The following is an 18,090-nucleotide window of genomic DNA, read 5'->3' on the forward strand; positions in this document are numbered from 1 at the left end:
TCCTCAGGCTCCAATCTACTATATATAGTTTCTGTCCCTGGTCAGGGCCCCAAGAGATTCCCCCTAGTCCCTGATCAAGTCCCTACCTCCTACCCTAGTGATCAAAAAGACCAAGCAACTCTGTGCCACCCTAAAAGTTGGGGGAATTAATGCAACTTGATACACAGAAGAGGAAGCAATTTATTAGTTGGTGTGTTTTTGTGGCCACTTACAGAAGACAAGACTCCAAATCTGAGTCTTGCTCACTTAATTTAAAAGTCTAGGAAGACCTCTGGCTTCAGGTAAGACTTGATTTAGAGCCAAAAGATGTGACCAGGGCTCAATTTCTCTTTCTCTCCAGTTCTTGGCTCTGTTCTTTCTGGGTTAACTCCATTTCCGGGCAGCTGTCTTTTGGGATCAACAAGGCTATCTCCTCTTTTCCATATTGTGGGAGTCTATTCCAGTAGCTTCCTCAGAAGAAGGACTTTTTTTTTTCTCCTAGAATCACCAGGAATCGGCTAACAGGCTTAAGCCACTGAGGAACCTTATCCCACCTCTCACAGGAGCTGAGGGTGGGGACAATCTCATTCAAAACTGATGGCTGAGAAAGGAAAAGAGGGAGTTTGTGAATAGAAAATCAGATTATTAATGGCAGGAGAGAAGAGAAGCAAATGTCAGGGAAGAACCAATAAATGTCCATCTCAGCAATTCTTTGATTTTAGATCCCCTTTGATCTGGGGATGATTTTATTGGGCAGGTGATGCTTGAACTGGTGTTTTAAGGAAGTTTTCATGATTGAAGAGTCTTTCTAGATTGAAGTAATGGCATGCGGAAGGGCCCAGAGTTATGAAAAGGACTGGACTCCTTAGACATGGGGGAAAGTTTAGTGAGATGGTAACCACGGGTAGACAGAGAGAAAGATTGGCCAGGATCTGATCCTGCCTGATTAGTAACCAAGAGACAGAGTACAGACACATTTTATGTAAATGTACTTACTCTCAGATACCTGATTCTACAATCCTGGATGCAGTACACCAACCCATATGGATTGCACCTTAAGTGCATTTCAATAACCTGATGTTTAACAACCAGCTTGAGGAAAAAATAAAAGAGCTCTGATTTGTAGTGTTTGCCTTCCATTGAGGTGAAACTATTCCCACCCCAGTCAAATCCAAGCTACTGAGGTGATATCACGAAATATAGAGTTAGGATACCACTGAATGTGGAATAGCTCTCATGAGTCAGTGGGATCTCGCTCTAGGACATCACTGCTTTAAATTTCTCAGTTTGGGACTGCCCGGGACATATCTGTTTCACTGCTTCCTCTTTTTTCCATCTTTCGATTTTCTCAGTTTCGCTGATGAAGACTATAATAGATTCAGAATGTTCTTGTTAATTATGAAGTATTTTGGATCCCAGCTTTCCTGTAAAGGATTCACTCATTCCCTAAGACAGATTCTATCAAACACATCTTTCTCTCTTTAAATTGACTTTCTAAAATTTACTTATGTCTTACATAGAGTCAAGTGCAAAAATTGTAAGCATCCATCTCGGGGAATTTTTAAAAATTTAGACACCCACTCTGCACACTATAAAACATTTCCAGCATACCAGAAGGCTCCATCATGCCCCCTCCCAGTCAACCCCACTCAAAAAGCTAACACCTACTCTGATATCTACCACCATAGAGCAGTTTTGCCTATTCTCAAACCCCATCCAAATGGCCTCATGCAGTATGTATTCTTCTGTGTCTTGCTTCTTTTGCTTGATATCATGTCTATGATATTCAGCCATGTTGTTGAATGTAGCAGTAGTTTATTCTTTTTCACAGTAGTATAGCATTCTATTGTGTAAATATACCACGATTTCTTTCTCCATTCTAAAGTTGACGGACATTTGGGGCTCTTGTGAGTAAAGCTGCAGGGAATATTCCTGTAGATGTCTTTTGGTAAGCATTCATTTCTGTTGCACATATTCACAGGAGTGGAATTGCTGGGTCATTAGTTAGTGAATGATTAGCAACTGAATTGATGAAGCCTCCAATATTCCCATGGGGTAGGTGTACTGGTTCCTGCCAGGCCTGAGCCACCTCTGTGCTGGATGCGCTGTTGCCACCTTACAGCTGTGCACTGTCCTTCCCCACCTCTGCTTGATAATCGTGCTTGCCACGGGTCCAGTGGCCACTGCAGTATCTCAGACCGGGCTTCAGAGCCCTGGCATATATGGCTCATGAGGGCAGTTTCTCATGATAGAGCAGCATGATGCAGTGGTAAAGTACTAGATTAAATTGCTGGAGATCAAGGGCGCCTGGTTGGCTCAGTTGGTTCAACGTCTGCCTTCTGCTCAGGTCATGATCCCAGGGTCCTGGGATTGAGCCCTGTGTCAGGCCCTGCTCAGCTGCACCTCCCCATGCTCTCTCTCTCTCTCTCTCTCAAATAAATGAATAAAATCTTTTTAAAAAACAAAAATAAAAACAAAAAATAAAAAAATAAATTGTTAGAGATCTGGGATTTCTCCAGGCTCTGATGAAATGAGGCCGTGTGGTCTTGGGCAACTCACAGCCTTTCTGGTTGTCAACTCCTTCATCTATGAAATAAAGAGAAGATTAAATAGCTGTTAAGGTCACCCCCACTTGGCAGTCCTGTGATTCTTAATAAAAGAGTTGTATTGCCCAGATTCTTGTTCCAGGGTGAGGGTTGGGATTCATTGGGGTTTGGAATATATGAGTAAAACAGAATTTCAGGGGAGTTGAGATGCTCACAAAGCACCCTCCTTGGGACCTTTCTGAGCTGGGGCAAAAGTGGAACCAAACAGGGCAACACACTTAGGTGAGGACCAGTTGTGTGGAATGTATACTTCGGGGCATTTCTACACGATTAGCATCAATAAACAGGCATTTCTCTGCCTGTCCAACACTGAAGAAGTGCTCATGTAACCTTGATGCATTTCAAGCATTTGTTATTTGGAAGTAAAGAGGCTAACAACCTGTATTTCAGAAATCTCTCAAGATCCATGACAGGTAGATATTGTAAAAGGGTTAGGAGAATGTCCCTGTGCTTTCAAATAAAAATGGTTTGAAAATTCATCAAGGCCAGAGGAGCTATTGAGGAGAGATGACAGATGGAATGTTTGTGCCTGTTTGAGGATCGGAGGAGAAATGAGCCTCTTCTGACCTGGGCTCTGTTTATCAGAGATGATCACTCCAAATCAGACACATAGGAAAGCCGAGGCCCCTGAAACTCTTGCAGGGCTTGAGGGTGGAGGAGACAGGAGCTGGGCTGGGTGGGCCTCTCACTCTCTGGACAGACTTTCGCCTAGACTCTGGCATCCCTCCTTCCATGCCCTGATACCAACACTCTGTTGTATTTCAGCCACTATATTCTGATGAATATAAGATGAGGAGAAAAGAAATGAGGTGTCAGGGGAAAAAACATAAAAATGAAAAAAATATATCAGAAGAATGTCTAGGAAATGGCAGAGAAAGGCCTTTTTGGAAACCTGCTATACATTTGTTGAGGCTTTACTCTATGATAATCTTTATGCCAGAGGTACCAGGGAATCTTCTTGGTGCATTGCCAAGTTATAACCCATGTGTAAAATTTAATTTAGCTATGTGGTGTTAAGTGATGTCTGTTAAGTAGAATGGTCACCAGAACCCATCCTGTGATGACAATGGATCACAGCTTAGGCAATTTATTGTGAATGAGAAATTAGTAGCAAAGGCTACTATTAAGTGGAAGTCAAAGATAGATGGAGGGGTCCCTGAGACATGGGAGCCTGCTGCCTCATGATTTTACTAGATGCATGGGAAGTGCAGGCATCAGTCTCACTTGAACAGTGATGGGATACTAAAGGTACACCATGGGATTTGTGCTGTTACTGCGGATACTTTCCAAGACACAGAGAGATATTGTCATATGGGACTTGTGAATGCCTTGTAATTATTGCTGACTTGTCTCATGCTGTTTTGGGTTTCTAATCTCTTCAAGTATGTTGCCCAAAATTCTTATATTCAAAATTTGTCACATAAGCACCCTCTTGTATGCACACACACACACACTTACTGTTTTAGGGCTTCATTGTTTTTATATGATTCTACATACAATAATTGGCTGGGAAAGCCTTAAGGCTGATGTCCTGCTCCGGCTTGCTGAATAAGTCTTAGGCTAGATTTTCAGAATGTTTTTATATTGATTGTCTGCCCCACAGAAGAAGCACTTTTCGATGATTTTAATTGGTTTGCTATAACTATGGCAACTATATGTCCTAGATTTTCTAGGATGATCCTGATTTCAAGGACTGATTTAATTGTCTCTATAAGTACACAAATAATAGTCAGAGCATGTGCTCCAATTTTTAGTTCGGAAAACATGATCTTTATATCTATCTTCTCTTCCAGCACAGGTCCTAGAATCTGAGTACTCTCCTCTGCAGCTGAAATGCTACTCAGAAATGCTGGGGGAAAGGCTATGATGAACCACAGAGTCATTCACGTTTCTGGTTGGGGACCAAGAACAGGTCTCTCTCCTTCCTGATACCTCATCATGCTCAGCAGGGAGCCTGCTTTTCCCTTTCCCTCTCCCTCTTCCTGCCACTCCCCCCTGCTTGAGCTCTCTCTCTCTCTCTGTCAAATAAGAAACATCTTATTCTTGGAAAAAATGCCTATTCTAAAAATATTGGCCTATCTGTATCAATTTCAAGGCCAAGAGTCCCTTCCAAAGAAAATTTCTTGAGCTACCCAGAACCTGTGGTCTCCCTTTCTCTCTGGCCACAGCTTACTGGTGATCATCTAACTCAAGGCAGCATTTAATTAGCCAGTATCTGCTCTGTAAGAGTGGACTGGATTCTGTTTTTTTTCTTCAGTTTAAGGTTTTTTTTTTTTTTTTTTTTTTGGTAATGTTGTTTGGAAAGGATTATGAATTCTAAAGCATTTTTATATTGCCTAATAAGCCCACTTACATGTTTCTATATCATAAAAAGTGATGGCAATACACTACCTCTCATAGTTAGACTTTGTTACCTTTATTTTGTTGAAAGAACTCATTTAATAGTTTAAGGACATAAATATATTCAAAATAACTAGAGGTTCCTTCATATCTCTACTCTCTCCTTAAGCTCTTGTAATTAGTTATTTTGATAAGAATTTATTGAACATCCGTTTTATGTAGAACCTCCAATATGTACTATTTATTGGAGTAATAAGTGAGGAGGGTGTGTATATGGAGGGAATGTGCCAAAGAAAGGAAAGACATAATCCCTGCGATTTTTAGTTTCTTGTAAAAGGAAGGTTTAAACATATTATACAATTTGAGAATAAGTACAAAGTAACATGCAGTCTCAAAACTGCAAAGTAGTATAATACAATTTGGAAACATATATATATTGAAACTAACAAAATGATGACATGGACTAAATTCACTACTCTGCTACTGACCCCCAGGGACACAGAGATGAAAGAAATGGTCTGGGCCCTACCTAAAGATTCCTACAGTAATAAATCAGCACATAATTGAAACTCAAAAATGTTATCACAATTGAAGGGGTGCCTGGCTGGCTCAGTTGGAGGAGCATGCAACCCTTGATCTAGGGGGTGTGAGTTTAAACCCCATGTTGGATGTAGAGATTACTTAAATAAATAAAACTTTAAAAAAGTGTTACTGCAGTTTGTGAATGCCTATGTGTTAAGATGATGCTATGCTGTGTTGTGGTTGGTTGTTTTTAATGTTGAAAGGGATTCAAGGAAAGTACTATCATTAGCCTAATTTCCAAATCTGCCTCTGTAAGACTAAAGTTACATGACTAAACTTACATGTCACAGGTATTTAGCAAATAATAATTTTATTTTTTATTTTTTGAAGTAGGCTCCACGCTGTGTGTAGAGCCCAAGGCCAGGCTCAAACTCAGAACCCTGAGATCAAGACCTGATCTGAGATCAAGAATCAGATGCTTAAATGACTAAGGCATCCAGGTGCCCCAGTAATAATTTTAAATGTGTGTGTAGATTACTTAAATATTATTTACTGGTCTTGTAGAGGTGATATTCTGAACTAGAAACTTTCTAAAATAGATTATCTAAACTTTGTCTGATGTAGTTTTAATTCCTCCACTAATTTATTCCATTTTTATCAATCACTTAACTTTTCTTTGCCTCATCCTGTTATGGCCTAACCAGCTTGTGCAACTTAAGTGGAAGGAGACACAAGAAAATGAATGATCTGCTTGCTTGGTACAAATAACTTGTTTCTGTTTTCATACATGCAGATTTGAAAACCATATTTAAAATTTGTACTTCACAAATTTTACTTTACAAAACTCATGAGGTAAGGCCATAGGTCAAGTTTTTTATTTTTTATTTTATTTTTTTTTTAAGGCTAAGACTAAAATAAATGTTAAATTTTGCCTCAGGTTTTTATTGTTAGACATCTAGGTATGGTTCATTAAGAGAGCGCATCTCCCTCATTATGAGTTCTTTTAGGAGAGACACTGTATATTTTAAGTCACCAACCTAAGTTTCTAGAACAATATTTTCAAAGTATGTTTTGTTAGAGAAATGAACTTTGAGAGCCGCCGGGTTAGAAACTTTCCGGACAGTCAAGACCACATCTCCCAGAATGCCATGCTCCCCTTGTCCTCTGGATCTGAGGAGAGAATGTCCCAGCCACCATTGCGCCTGAAGGAGACTACAATTCCCAGTACACCCAGGGGCTGCGGAAACCTTGTCAAACAGCCCCTGTTGCCATAGCATCCGGGTCCGGTCCAACCAATCCGGGCGCCCCTACCGGGTAGAGGCGGGTCATTCGTATCTCCGACCAACCGGAGGCATTTTTCTTGTGGCGCGTGACCGGAGGAGGCGGGAGCTGAGGACCGGCGCGTTCTCCTTGCTTCTTGGGGTCGTGGCCTTGCTCCCGCCTTGCAAGGCAAGGGTCCGGGCGCTTCCGCGCGCGTGTGTGCGCGTGGGGCCTGAAGTGCTCGTGCGTCCGGGCTAGGTCTCTGCGGGGGCAGAAGCAGGAGCCATGGGTGGGACCTCCAGCACCCGCCGGGTCACCTTCGAGGCGGACGAGAATGAGAACATCACCGTGGTGAAGGGCATCCGGGTGAGTGACAGTGGGCGGGCAGAGGGCCAGCACCCGGACTCGGACCCCAAACCTCCGACCTTCCGGGGACCCGCTCAGCCTGGTTTCCCCCGTCCCGGCCCCCAGTGTTGTCCGGCCCGAAGCCGAGTTCTCTGCAAAGAAGCTTGAAGTTTCAAGACTTGGGACATTCATTCAGAGATATTTCCTGGTTGTGTGCCAAGTGCTGAGCACTGTGCTGGGGCGGTTGGGGGAATGCCGCGTTGAATTAGACTCTCCAGGGGCTCGCAGTCTAGGGTTTGACTGTATTGCTCACTAGTTGTGGGACTTTATATGAAACCCCAGTCTTACCTTCTGTGAAATGGGACTTGTCTTACTCCTCCTGGGTTCAGGAGCCCCCACCCTCGTTTTGCACTGGCCCCGTTACCTCTCTCGAGGTGAATTGGCGTTTTGAGAACACCTTTATCTGCTCTTGGTCATTTTGTGCTCTCCCTTTGATGCCACCCATTGCCGCACACTCACACGCCCCGTAGACTTCTGCCTGGGGTGACTTCTAGCTTCTTCGCTTTCACTTGATAACCCCCTCTTTTCCTCCTCTGTGGCCTGCCGCCTAAGTTTTGGACTAGGCCCAGTTGCTTCAGGACAAGTGTCTGCCAGCCTGACAGGGCCTGAGAGAGGTGTGCATATTTCAGGCCGCTGGCGAGTTATATAGTCAGTTCTCAACTAGACGTTGCAGAGAAATGTTTCACGTCCCCCACATGTGCTTGACACATAAACTGAAAACTTGATTTTTCTCTAGGGTTTTTAGTACACCAGCACTAACTTCATTAACACGTTCTTCGCTGCACCTGAATCTGGAGCCGCTCGTTTTTGAAAGTATGCTTGAACCTAGTAAATAAAGCAATTTCACTTCTGAAAGTTTTATAATATTTTTTAATTTTTCCTCCTCTGTTATTAGACAACCAACATAAGTAAATGAAATGTGTAAATGATTTTTAGCATCTGTTATCAGGAAATAAAACTTCTTAAATATTTAAAATGTTTAAAAACTTTTACTCTGAAACTGTTACCTTGAGAAGAATTTATTAAAGTTTCCTTTCTAGAAACTCAGACTGTTGAACTCAATTTTTGGTCTGTGACCACCATTTCTTTATATCATATTAATTAATGATAGCACCACCTTTTGTAATAGAATGTCTGATGCTGCATTGCATTGTTGTGGTTTAGTTTGTACTCTTTGGAGTAAAATAAAAACTATAAACTCTGAGCTTTATGCAGAGATTTGTTTAATCTTGCCTTAGGCTTTGACTGTTCCATACCTGAAGGTGAAAAAGAAAAGTAAGGGAGAGCAAAATAAATTTTGGGTGAGAAGACACTGGCCAGAACAATGTATAAATCCATATTTTCTTGCCCTAATACAGACACAGTGATGAGAGCAAACAAAATTAAAAGAAAATTTGGCAACAGCACAGACATTTATATCAATTATTAGGTAAGATTAAATAGGATAAGTACGACGATTGGGTAGATCTTGGACTAAAATGGAGAGATTGTTTAAAAAACTTTTTCTAAACTTTTTAAGTAAAAGAAGCTGTGTCTTTTGGCCACTCAACCTAACAGAAATATTCTTTATTTTTGTCTTTTCTCACAGAGTATATTTTATATATATTATTATAATTCAGGCACACACCGTGCTTCTTTTGACCTCTATGCTTTAGTTTTCTTCAGGATACACCCTTCACCTGGAATGCCCTTGCCGTGTTCTCCCACTTGCTTCAAATCCTTCTTTCTCAAGCTTGATTTGCATCACTGTGCTTTAGTTTTGTCATCTGCAAAATGATGGGCTTGAGTACATCTCTAAGATCTCTGATCTTTTCCAGTTCTGAAATTCTGTGTGTGTCTAGTGGCACTCTACATTTCTTGTAGTCATACTCAGCCCATTGCAATTTCCTCTAAAAATGACACCCTCTTGAATTGTTGAGTCCTGGGGGGTCATCCTGAGTTCTTTGAGGTCCTGTTCAAAAGAGCGTTAGTTTGGAGTTAAACAGACCTTGGTTTAAGTCTTCAGATTAGACGTTTACTATCTGCAGCTTTGGACAAATCACTTCTTTATATTTGGTAAGAAGATGAGGTAAGGTATCTAAAGCATGTAGCACATTGTAGATTTTTAATAAAACAGCTGTTACGATAAGGTTCCTTCACATCCAATATATGAAGATTCTCTGGAGGTGCTATGTAGTTAGTATAGTGGCCAGAGCACTTCCTTTGGAACCTGGCGACCTGGGTTTAGTCCTAGCTCTGCCTTTCACTAGGCTCTGTGGCCCTGGACAAGTCACTCTTCATTGTGTTTCCTTGTTCAGTAAGTCTAGATACTGTAGCCTGCTTGTATTACTTATGTATCATGCACTGCTTGTGAGAAATCTGACAATGTATACAAGCATTTAGTGTTTTGACAGTGTTTAGTACTTATATGAGTAGTAGCTATTATTAGAGTTATTCAAGGGAATGGATATATAAACTTATATTGAACTTAATTAAAAATAAGAGCATATTGTGCTCCAACAGGTATACCTAAAAGATGTGGACTGGGAAAAAAAAAAAATATGTGGACTGAGAAGTAGGAGTCCTGCGTTCTGTAGCTGATCACCCGTGTGATTTTTCTTTAGGCAGTTTGTATATTTTTCAGCTGATCTTTGTATTTTTCTTAGCTCAAAACAGTCCTCTTGTTTCCCTCTGAGGCTAAGCATAAGCAACAATCTTGGTATCATAAGTGAGCCCCTGTTTTTGGCTCAGTTGATTAAAACATGGTGCCGATGAGGCGCAAACTTCAGTGTTGAACTGTGGCTAGGTTCATTCAACTTAGCTGAAGAAAACGTTCCAAATTTCCCTAATTGTCTAATATTTATGTCATCGCTCCTAAGAAATGAGTGTGGAGCAACGATTCACGGACTCAGTCACTGCTGGAAAACCAATTCTGCGTTCCACTGATAAGGATAGTAATTTCATCTTCATTTATCTTAATACAGGAAGAATAACATTTAGTAAGCAACATAAGGCTTTCAGTAACTAGGCTGTGTCTATTAATAGACATGTTTTCCCAGATTTTTCTTGCTGAAAATGTCCTCAACGGCTAGCAATTAAAGGACCTACTTACAATTTTAAGTTTAAAGTTTATTCTCACCTACCAGGTGTTATTTTCATGGTATTTATAGCATTTTGTTTATTTCCTTTATCCTTAGCAATTGATAGCTTTCCCTCCACTTGCATAAAATCACCCATATTCTTACACCTGATTCCAACTTCAAATCTGAAACAACTCATGGGTTGGATGAAAGGCCACCCTCTTGCCTTGCCTTCCTCTCCAAGTCTAAAATAATTTCTAGGGGTAGAAAGACCAGGCATTTTCATTACTCATATTACATGTGCTTAATAGGATTTTTCTGAGGACCTGCTGTGCCGGTTTGGAAGGTATGTTTACCACTCAGTCTTTCACTGGTTTATCTGAAACATCAAAGCTGTGAGTGAATTCTTCCAGAGCAAATGTCAACTTCAATGAGTATCGTTTTCAAAGTAATATTTATCGTGCTTTCCAGGCATAAATGAATCTCTGCAACTGGCCTTGAAGCTGCAAGCTGAAATTCATAGGAGCCATACATGTAGTAGTGTGGATACTCACATGGAACACAACTAAGGCTTTGGGGAAGTATTGGCAGTTGGGAGCCCCTAAATGAAAAGATTATTTAATGTGAGATGTTGTTGAGGATTCTGGGGAGTGTATATTAACAGAGGCAACAAATCCGGTCAGTCATTGGGAGTGTTGAGGGATATTGTCGAGGTAATTCAGCTAGCTGGTGGACAATTGGTCCCTTTCCAGTTTAGATATCTATGACTCTCTTGGGCAGAGTACCGTGTTAAGCTTTCTAGGACTTTTCTTTTTAAAGCTTCCTAAGATTTTATACAGACAGTAGAAGTTCATTTCCATTAATGGCAAATGCAAAGAAATATAAATGGCAAATTACAAACATAAGCTAAAAGTTACTATATAAATCTGTATATCTTTCCCTTCCCCTGCTATGCCCTTACGTAAGGATTTAGGAGTAATATCGTCCAAATAATAATGGCAGTTTTTGGAGCCTATGTCTTAAAATGGTAGTTAAAAAAAGCGAACCAATACTCTCACAGAAGATGACCTATGCTACATGGAAGGAAGACCAAGTGACAAAAATGGGTCTTAGTCTTTTAGTCAGTTTGATTAAGACATGTCTGGAAGAGATGAGAAAAATATTATGAAGATGAGGGTGGATTTATTTCTGTCTCATGTGGTTCCAAACTTTACCTCTTAGAGTAGGGCAACTTAGAAGGAGTTCCTCTCCTCCTTTTACTCTGTTCCTTGGAAGTGGAAGTACTTTATCTCTTTGTCCATCTTACGCAGCCTTCTGTTTCTGAGAATACTGGATTCTAGATTGGTGGGTGGTGCATTTGTGCTCATTTTAGATACGACCAGCCAAGGGGGGTGGGGAGACTTGAGTGGGAAGACTATAGAACATGACCCACATCTTTTCCTCCTCTCTGGAGCACATGTTGGTGTGGTGAGTGGTATAGCCTAGAACTTAGTAAGCCTCATTTACTTAAATTTCTCTTTAGCAGCAGTAGAGAATAGGGCAGATAATCAAAGTCAATGGACTGAATTCTGTGATGTTGACAGCCCCTGGCCCTCCTCTCTTGGTTAACCCTTAGAGTAGAACAGTGTTTCTTTTAGTTTATAGATTATTGTAAATCTGTAAGCTATGGACTCTGCCCAGAACAATGTAATAAGCAGACCGTTTTGCATACAGCTGAGGAATTAATCCATAGATCCCCAAGTCCATGGACCTCAGGGCATAATTCCAGTGTGTGTGTGTGCGCGTGTGTGTGTGTGTGAGAGAGAGAGAGCGCGCACCATTCTTTGCTGCAGATACTTTTTGCACATGGTATTTGCCTTGATGGGGAGTGCAAGAGAGGTCTAGAAACTAGGTATAGTTGCTACAGATCTTTAAATAGGACAAAAGCTTTTCTAACAGAAGTACCCTGTTTAAGGAATGATGTTTCCTGAAGATGCTTCTCTTAGTGAGGGCTTATCCAGCCCTTGCAGAAGCTTATGTTCTACCTCTGACCCTATTTTGGGTCAGTTCACATCACAAGAGTTGTTCTAAAGCTACAGATTGTGTATATAACCCTGATCAGCATCTCTAAATCTTGTCAGCTGCTTCATGAGTACCCCAGTTCACAGAGATCAGGTGAGTGTGCCGGTCTGAACTTATTTCTGCAACTGGCAGGTCAGCTCAGCTGGTATTAACTGGAGATACGGAGGATAACACAGCATGGCAATTACCTTGCATCAACATGGCTGAGAATGTACGGGGAATAGGGTGAATCATGATTGGAGTAAGCAGAGTGCTACTGTAGGCTGCCATGGATGTGCCTTTGGAAGGGCCTGAGGATCCAGTTATGAAGATTGTAAGGACAAAAGAGGGAGGTTGACTCAACACAACCCTGCAATATGTTTATCACCTCAAAAGATGAATTGTGCTCCTTCGGATGACATGCTTATAAATTTACTGAAATATAATCAAAGACCACATTGGAAAATGTTTTGAATTGATACTAGAATTTAAGTAGCAAGTTTTGAGGCATCAGGTAAGCCACAAAAATAAAAAGAAACAATTAGTGATTAGGCTGAAGGAGACACTGCACTTTACCCAAAGAGCATGCATAGAGAGGGATAAATGAGCACTTTATATAATCATACTGGGACTTAGGTAGCTGCTTCTGGCAATAGCTGTAGCCCTGGTCTTCATGCACTCTGTAGTGAAGGAGCTCAGCACAAACTCTGGTCAGTTGGTGAATGGACTAAGAGGAACTGATCAGTCCAAATTCCCATGACTGGAGTTGTATTGGTAATAACTTTACCAAGTATGTGTGTAGCACGTTATAGTTTATGATGCACCTGTAATAGTCCCTATAACTTGGGCTTAGGTGTTCTTCAATTTCAGACAAGAAAAATGAGGCTGATGGAGATGACTTCCTTAGGATTGTATAGCTAGGGGGTGGCCAGTGCGTTTTCCTCTGTTCAGGTCGGCCTTTAGTTTTACTCTCAAGAAATGATATTTTCGAGGCTGCTTTAGTCACTGGAAGGACTTTTGTAGTATTCATTTTGAAAGTAGCAATAGGTAATGGCAATATATAAATTTTGATGAGAATAGATGAAGTGGTATTCAGAAGAAAGGGTAGCCTGTCTCCAATAAGGTGAAGGCTTAGGGCTAACACTTGATTTTTAGCAAACACGTTCACTTTCCGATTGGGTAGAATATATATTTAATGTAGTCGTAATTCTTTGACTTTGGCCTGAACTATAGAAATATAAATTAAAATATAAAATTATATACATATATATTATGTGAAATTAACTTTATATACTTTAGCCCTAAACAAATTATATTAAATATGTAACATATACAATATATTGTATATAATAGTATACGATACATGGTATATATGGTAGTATATGTAGTATATAATATACATAGTATATTATAGAATACTATATTATTATTATTATTATTTTTTAAAGATTTTATTTATTTATTTGACAGAGAGACACACAGCGAGAGAGGGAACACAAGCAGGGGGAGCAGGAGAGGGAGAAGCAGGCTTCCCGCAGAGTGGGGAGCCCGATGCGGGGCTCGATCCCAGGACCCTGGGACCATGACCTGAGCCGAAGGCAGACGCTTAACGACTGAGCCACCCAGGCACCCCCTATATTATTATTTTTTTTAAGTTTTCACAGTTCATTACTACCAACTAGCTATCACAGGCATGCCACTTAACTTCTTTGTACCGTAGTTTCATCTTTAAAACAGAGATTAGAATAGATAATTGCTAAGATTTTCCTTCCAATTTTCATATGGTAGGATTCTGTGGTTCTGGGGGAATATCTCAGTGATATATTGAATTTTCTATATATCAAGAAAACTGATATGAACTAAAATAGCACAGCTAAACTAATCCTTTCCTATAAGAAAAAACACAAAGACCATGTTAAAGCTCAACTTCCCAAACTTTACTAGACCCATTTTCTCTTTAGCCAGACCAATGAATAGCCCATCACATAACACCAAATATCTTAATTAGTAAGTTATTTTAAATTACATTGCAAACCTATTAAAATATATGAAGTCTATGCCACAGTTTTCCTGCATAGAATACTATATTAAAATAGCCTATAAATACATATAATATGTAGTATATTACATTATATATCGAATGAGCTTTATATACATTATGTATCAATTAAAATAGCTTTAAGATTCTAAAACTTAGAAGGCTCATTTTTATCTCCTTAAGAGGAAGTGAATTTATTTTTACATAGGATTGTAGGGCTGTATTGTTTAGCAGAGAAAGCACTGGACTAGAGATTGGGGGTTGCTGCTTATCCTGATGCTACCAGAAAGTGGATGTTACTCAGGACTTTTTTCCTCACCTATAAATTGAGAGGATTGTGGTCAATCTTAAAGGGTTTTTTCCTAAGATATATCTCAGCTTCTCAGATGAGTTTCAGCAGCAATGTCAGTGGCTGTCTGTTGTTAGAAAAGAAGCAACTGGCCCTGACATCTTCAAATATAAAGTCCCTTGACGTTGTCCTTTCTAACTTCCATTTCTCTTCCAAGAGTCGTCTTGGGATTTTCCTCCAAAGACCCCAGCTTTTGAGCTGTAGTCTTTCCATTAACTGTCTCCCCTGCATTCTGGTTTGGGTCCTGAGATGTAAGTAACTGCTCAGGTACAAACTGTTTTGTTCACTCATGTATCACAAGGGCCTTAATTACTGCTTGGCTGAGTAAACATTTAGTGAATGATTCAGTAATATACAGGAGCTCACAGTTTTGTGGAAAGGCAAATACTTGTTCTGTCATGGAGTGCCATGTTGGGAGATTTGTGCAGGGTATGGTGGGGCACAAATAAGGGTAGCCTTGGGTAGGCGGACTTGGAATGGAGTGGGGAACTGATTTGGTCAGAGAAGGCTTTAGGATGTTTGAACTGGATTTGAAAGGTGATTCCTTCCCACGGGGCCAGGGGAGAAGGCAGTGTAGTCATGTGTAAAGGCAAAGAGATGGCATCCAATAAGTAGCCGGTATGGGTAGAGAACAAGGTATGAAGTATTAAAGCAAAGTCTATGGAAATTGAGGTTGGAGAGTTAGGTTGTGACCAAATGACGAGGAAGTCTTGAGTGCTGTGCAGAAGAATTTGGACTTCTTTGTCAACAGAAGGTATGAAGGATTTTGAAGCAGGGAGTTACCATAATCAGATTTGCATTTTAGGATTATTGAGGGTACCATGAATTAGGGCAGGGGAAATGGGATGGGAGAAGAAATGTGTTCATTAAATATTTAGGGGTTGAGGAATTCATAGCAAAGAGAATGAGGGAGAACGAAGAGTCAGGGCCAAGTCCTATGTTTTGATTTAGAAAGCTGGGTGGAGGTGGTGTCATTAATGAGATAAGGAAAGCAAGAAGAAGAGATTTTGGCAAACACGAATTCAATTTAGGACCTGTTGGGTTTGAGGTGCTTGTGGTCTGTCCAAGAGAAGGTGTCCTTTAGGCAATTCAGTGTATAGATCTAGCTTTTGGAACACAGGTCGTGGGCTGGAGATAAAGGATTTAGAATGCATTAATTTATCAACTGCAGTTAAAAGTCAAGGGAGTGGGGGGGTGGGAGGGATGGGGTGGCTGGATGATAGACATTGGGGAGGGTATGTGCTATGGTGAGCGCTGTGAAGTGTGCAAGACTGTTGAATCACAGATTGTACCTCTGAAACAAATAATACATTATATGTTAAAAAAATATAAAAAAGAAGAAGATAGCAGGAGGGGGGGAAATCGGAGGGGGAGATGAACCATGAGAGACGATGGACTCTGAAAAACAAACTGAGGGTTCTAGAGGGGAGGGGCTTGGGAGGATGGGTTAGCCTGGTGATGGGTATTAAAGAGGGCACGTTCTGCACGGAGCACTGGGTGTTATACACAAATAATGAATCATGGAACACTACATCAAAAACTAATGATGTAATGTATGGTGATTAACATAACATAATAAAGAAAGAAGTCAAGGGAGTGGATGAGATGACCAACGAGAGCACTTAGAGTGAGAAGAGAATAAAGGCAAAGAAGCGAATGTGGGGCCCTCTAGCATTTAAGGGTAGGCAGGGAAGGGGAAGATGTGGCCAGAGTCCTAGGTCAGTCAGAGTAGTGGGAGGTCAGAAGAGCCAATGGAGGGGTTTCCAGAAGAGGACAGTGACCAAAGATGTTAGATGCTAAAGGGAAGCCATGTAACTTAGGTGTTTTATAAATATAAATATAAAAGGTTATTTGGTCATTGGTGACTTTTACAAGGATACCGCTGTATTGGGTTATAAGCTAGATGGTGGTGAGTCAAGGAAGTGGAAGTGGGAAGGTCTTTGTAGATAGAGGAGAGGGATCATCCAGTTACATGGCCCAGAAACCCGGATGTCCTGATGACTTATGCTTCACTTCACATCTAGTCAGACACTGAGTCTGGCAGTAAAGCAGGGTACCTGAATGGGACCTTGAGACTCAGACTTCCTGGGTTTGAATCCTGGCTCCATTACTGATGAAATGTAAAATCCAGAGCAGGTTATTTAATCTGGCCGTGCTTCAGCTTCTCACCTATACAGTGGAGATAATAAAAGTATCTATTTCCTGTAATTGTTAAGGATTAAATGAGTAAAGTGTTTTGTTTAGTGTAATGCCTGGCACATAATAAGCAATCAGTGAATGTTAGCTATTTTGAATCCTAAATATCTTTTGAATGTATTCCCTTTGGATTACCATAATAGTTTTTTTTTAAATATGTATAATTTACATAAATTCACCTGTTTCTGTGTACAACACTTTTTAATAAATTTACTGAATTGTGCAACCATCAGCACAATCCAGTTTTAAAACATTTCCATCAAACCAATAAGATCTGTCATGCCCATTTATAGTTAATCCGCATTCCTACTCTAGCCTTAGGCATCTACCTCTCTACTTTCTATCTATGCAGAGTTACCTTTTCTGGGCATTTCATATAAATGGAATTATACAATATGTAGCCTTTTGTGTCTGGCTTTCTTCCCTTAATTGTTTAGGTCTGTCCATATTGTAGCATGTATCAGAACTTCACTTCTTTTTATTGCTGAATTGTATTCCATTGTCTGGATACATAATGTTTTGTTTATCCATTCACCAGTAGATGGACATTTGCTTGGTTTCACTCCTGCTATATTATGAATAATGCCCCGTAAACATTCCTGCACCAATCTTTGTGTGGACATATGTTTAATAGCTTCTTAATTGATCCTTTAGCTTCCTTCAGGGGTCCTCCTGATTCTGTTCTTGTCCCCCTCCAATCTGTTCTCTGCATTGTAGCTAGAGTGATCTTTCTAAAATGTAAGTCTGATCTTGTCACTACCCTGCTTAAAATCCTTCAGAAGTGCCCAGTTGCCCTCAAAATCAGTTCAAATCTTCGGAATCTAAAATCTTATTTCACTGTTTCCCTCTCCCCCTCCCCAGCTTCCCGCTTCAGTCATTCTTCCATTCATTCATATTGTTTCAATCATTTATTTAGCTATTCATCCAATTAACCAGGCTTATTGAGGCTCTGGGGACATAATAGGACAGCCAAATGCTAGCTTTCATGGAGCTTCCTTTTGAGTGTAAAAGGCAGACACACAAGAATGCCTCACATAGTGGTAAGTGCAATAAAGAAAATAAAAAGAATGGTATGATAGTAACTCAGGGGCTGAGGACTCTCAGAGCCTCCGCCTCATTGCCAACTGCCTACTTGTTATCTGTGTTTAGTGTCTGATGGTGGCAAGCCTTGTTTCTCATCTATACCGCCGTGTGTTTCCCTCTTCTTGGAGTACTGTTATGCTACGTCTTCTCTTCCTAACACCTGTTTATCTTTCCCAGCCCCAACCCCAAACCCTGGCTAGATGTCCTGTCCAT

General features: G+C 40.5%; 1 protein-coding gene across 4 annotated transcripts in view; it reads left to right on the forward strand.

The window, feature by feature from the left end:
* The first annotated feature begins 6,816 nt into the window (after positions 1 to 6,816).
* Positions 6,817 to 18,090, forward strand: part of CHCHD3 (coiled-coil-helix-coiled-coil-helix domain containing 3) — a 270,756-nt gene continuing 259,482 nt past the window's right edge. For all 4 annotated transcript variants that reach the window (XM_032401548.1, XM_032401547.1, XM_032401550.1 and 1 more), the window contains exon 1: positions 6,817 to 7,073. In XM_032401548.1, the coding sequence (XP_032257439.1) occupies positions 6,993 to 7,073 (81 nt within the window). In that variant the 5' untranslated portion in view covers positions 6,817 to 6,992. The remainder of the gene's footprint in view (positions 7,074 to 18,090) is intronic.

The sequence above is a fragment of the Phoca vitulina genome, unplaced genomic scaffold, assembly GCF_004348235.1.
Source record: "Phoca vitulina isolate PV1807 unplaced genomic scaffold, GSC_HSeal_1.0 scaffold4, whole genome shotgun sequence".
NCBI classification, from domain to species: Eukaryota; Metazoa; Chordata; class Mammalia; order Carnivora; family Phocidae; genus Phoca; species Phoca vitulina.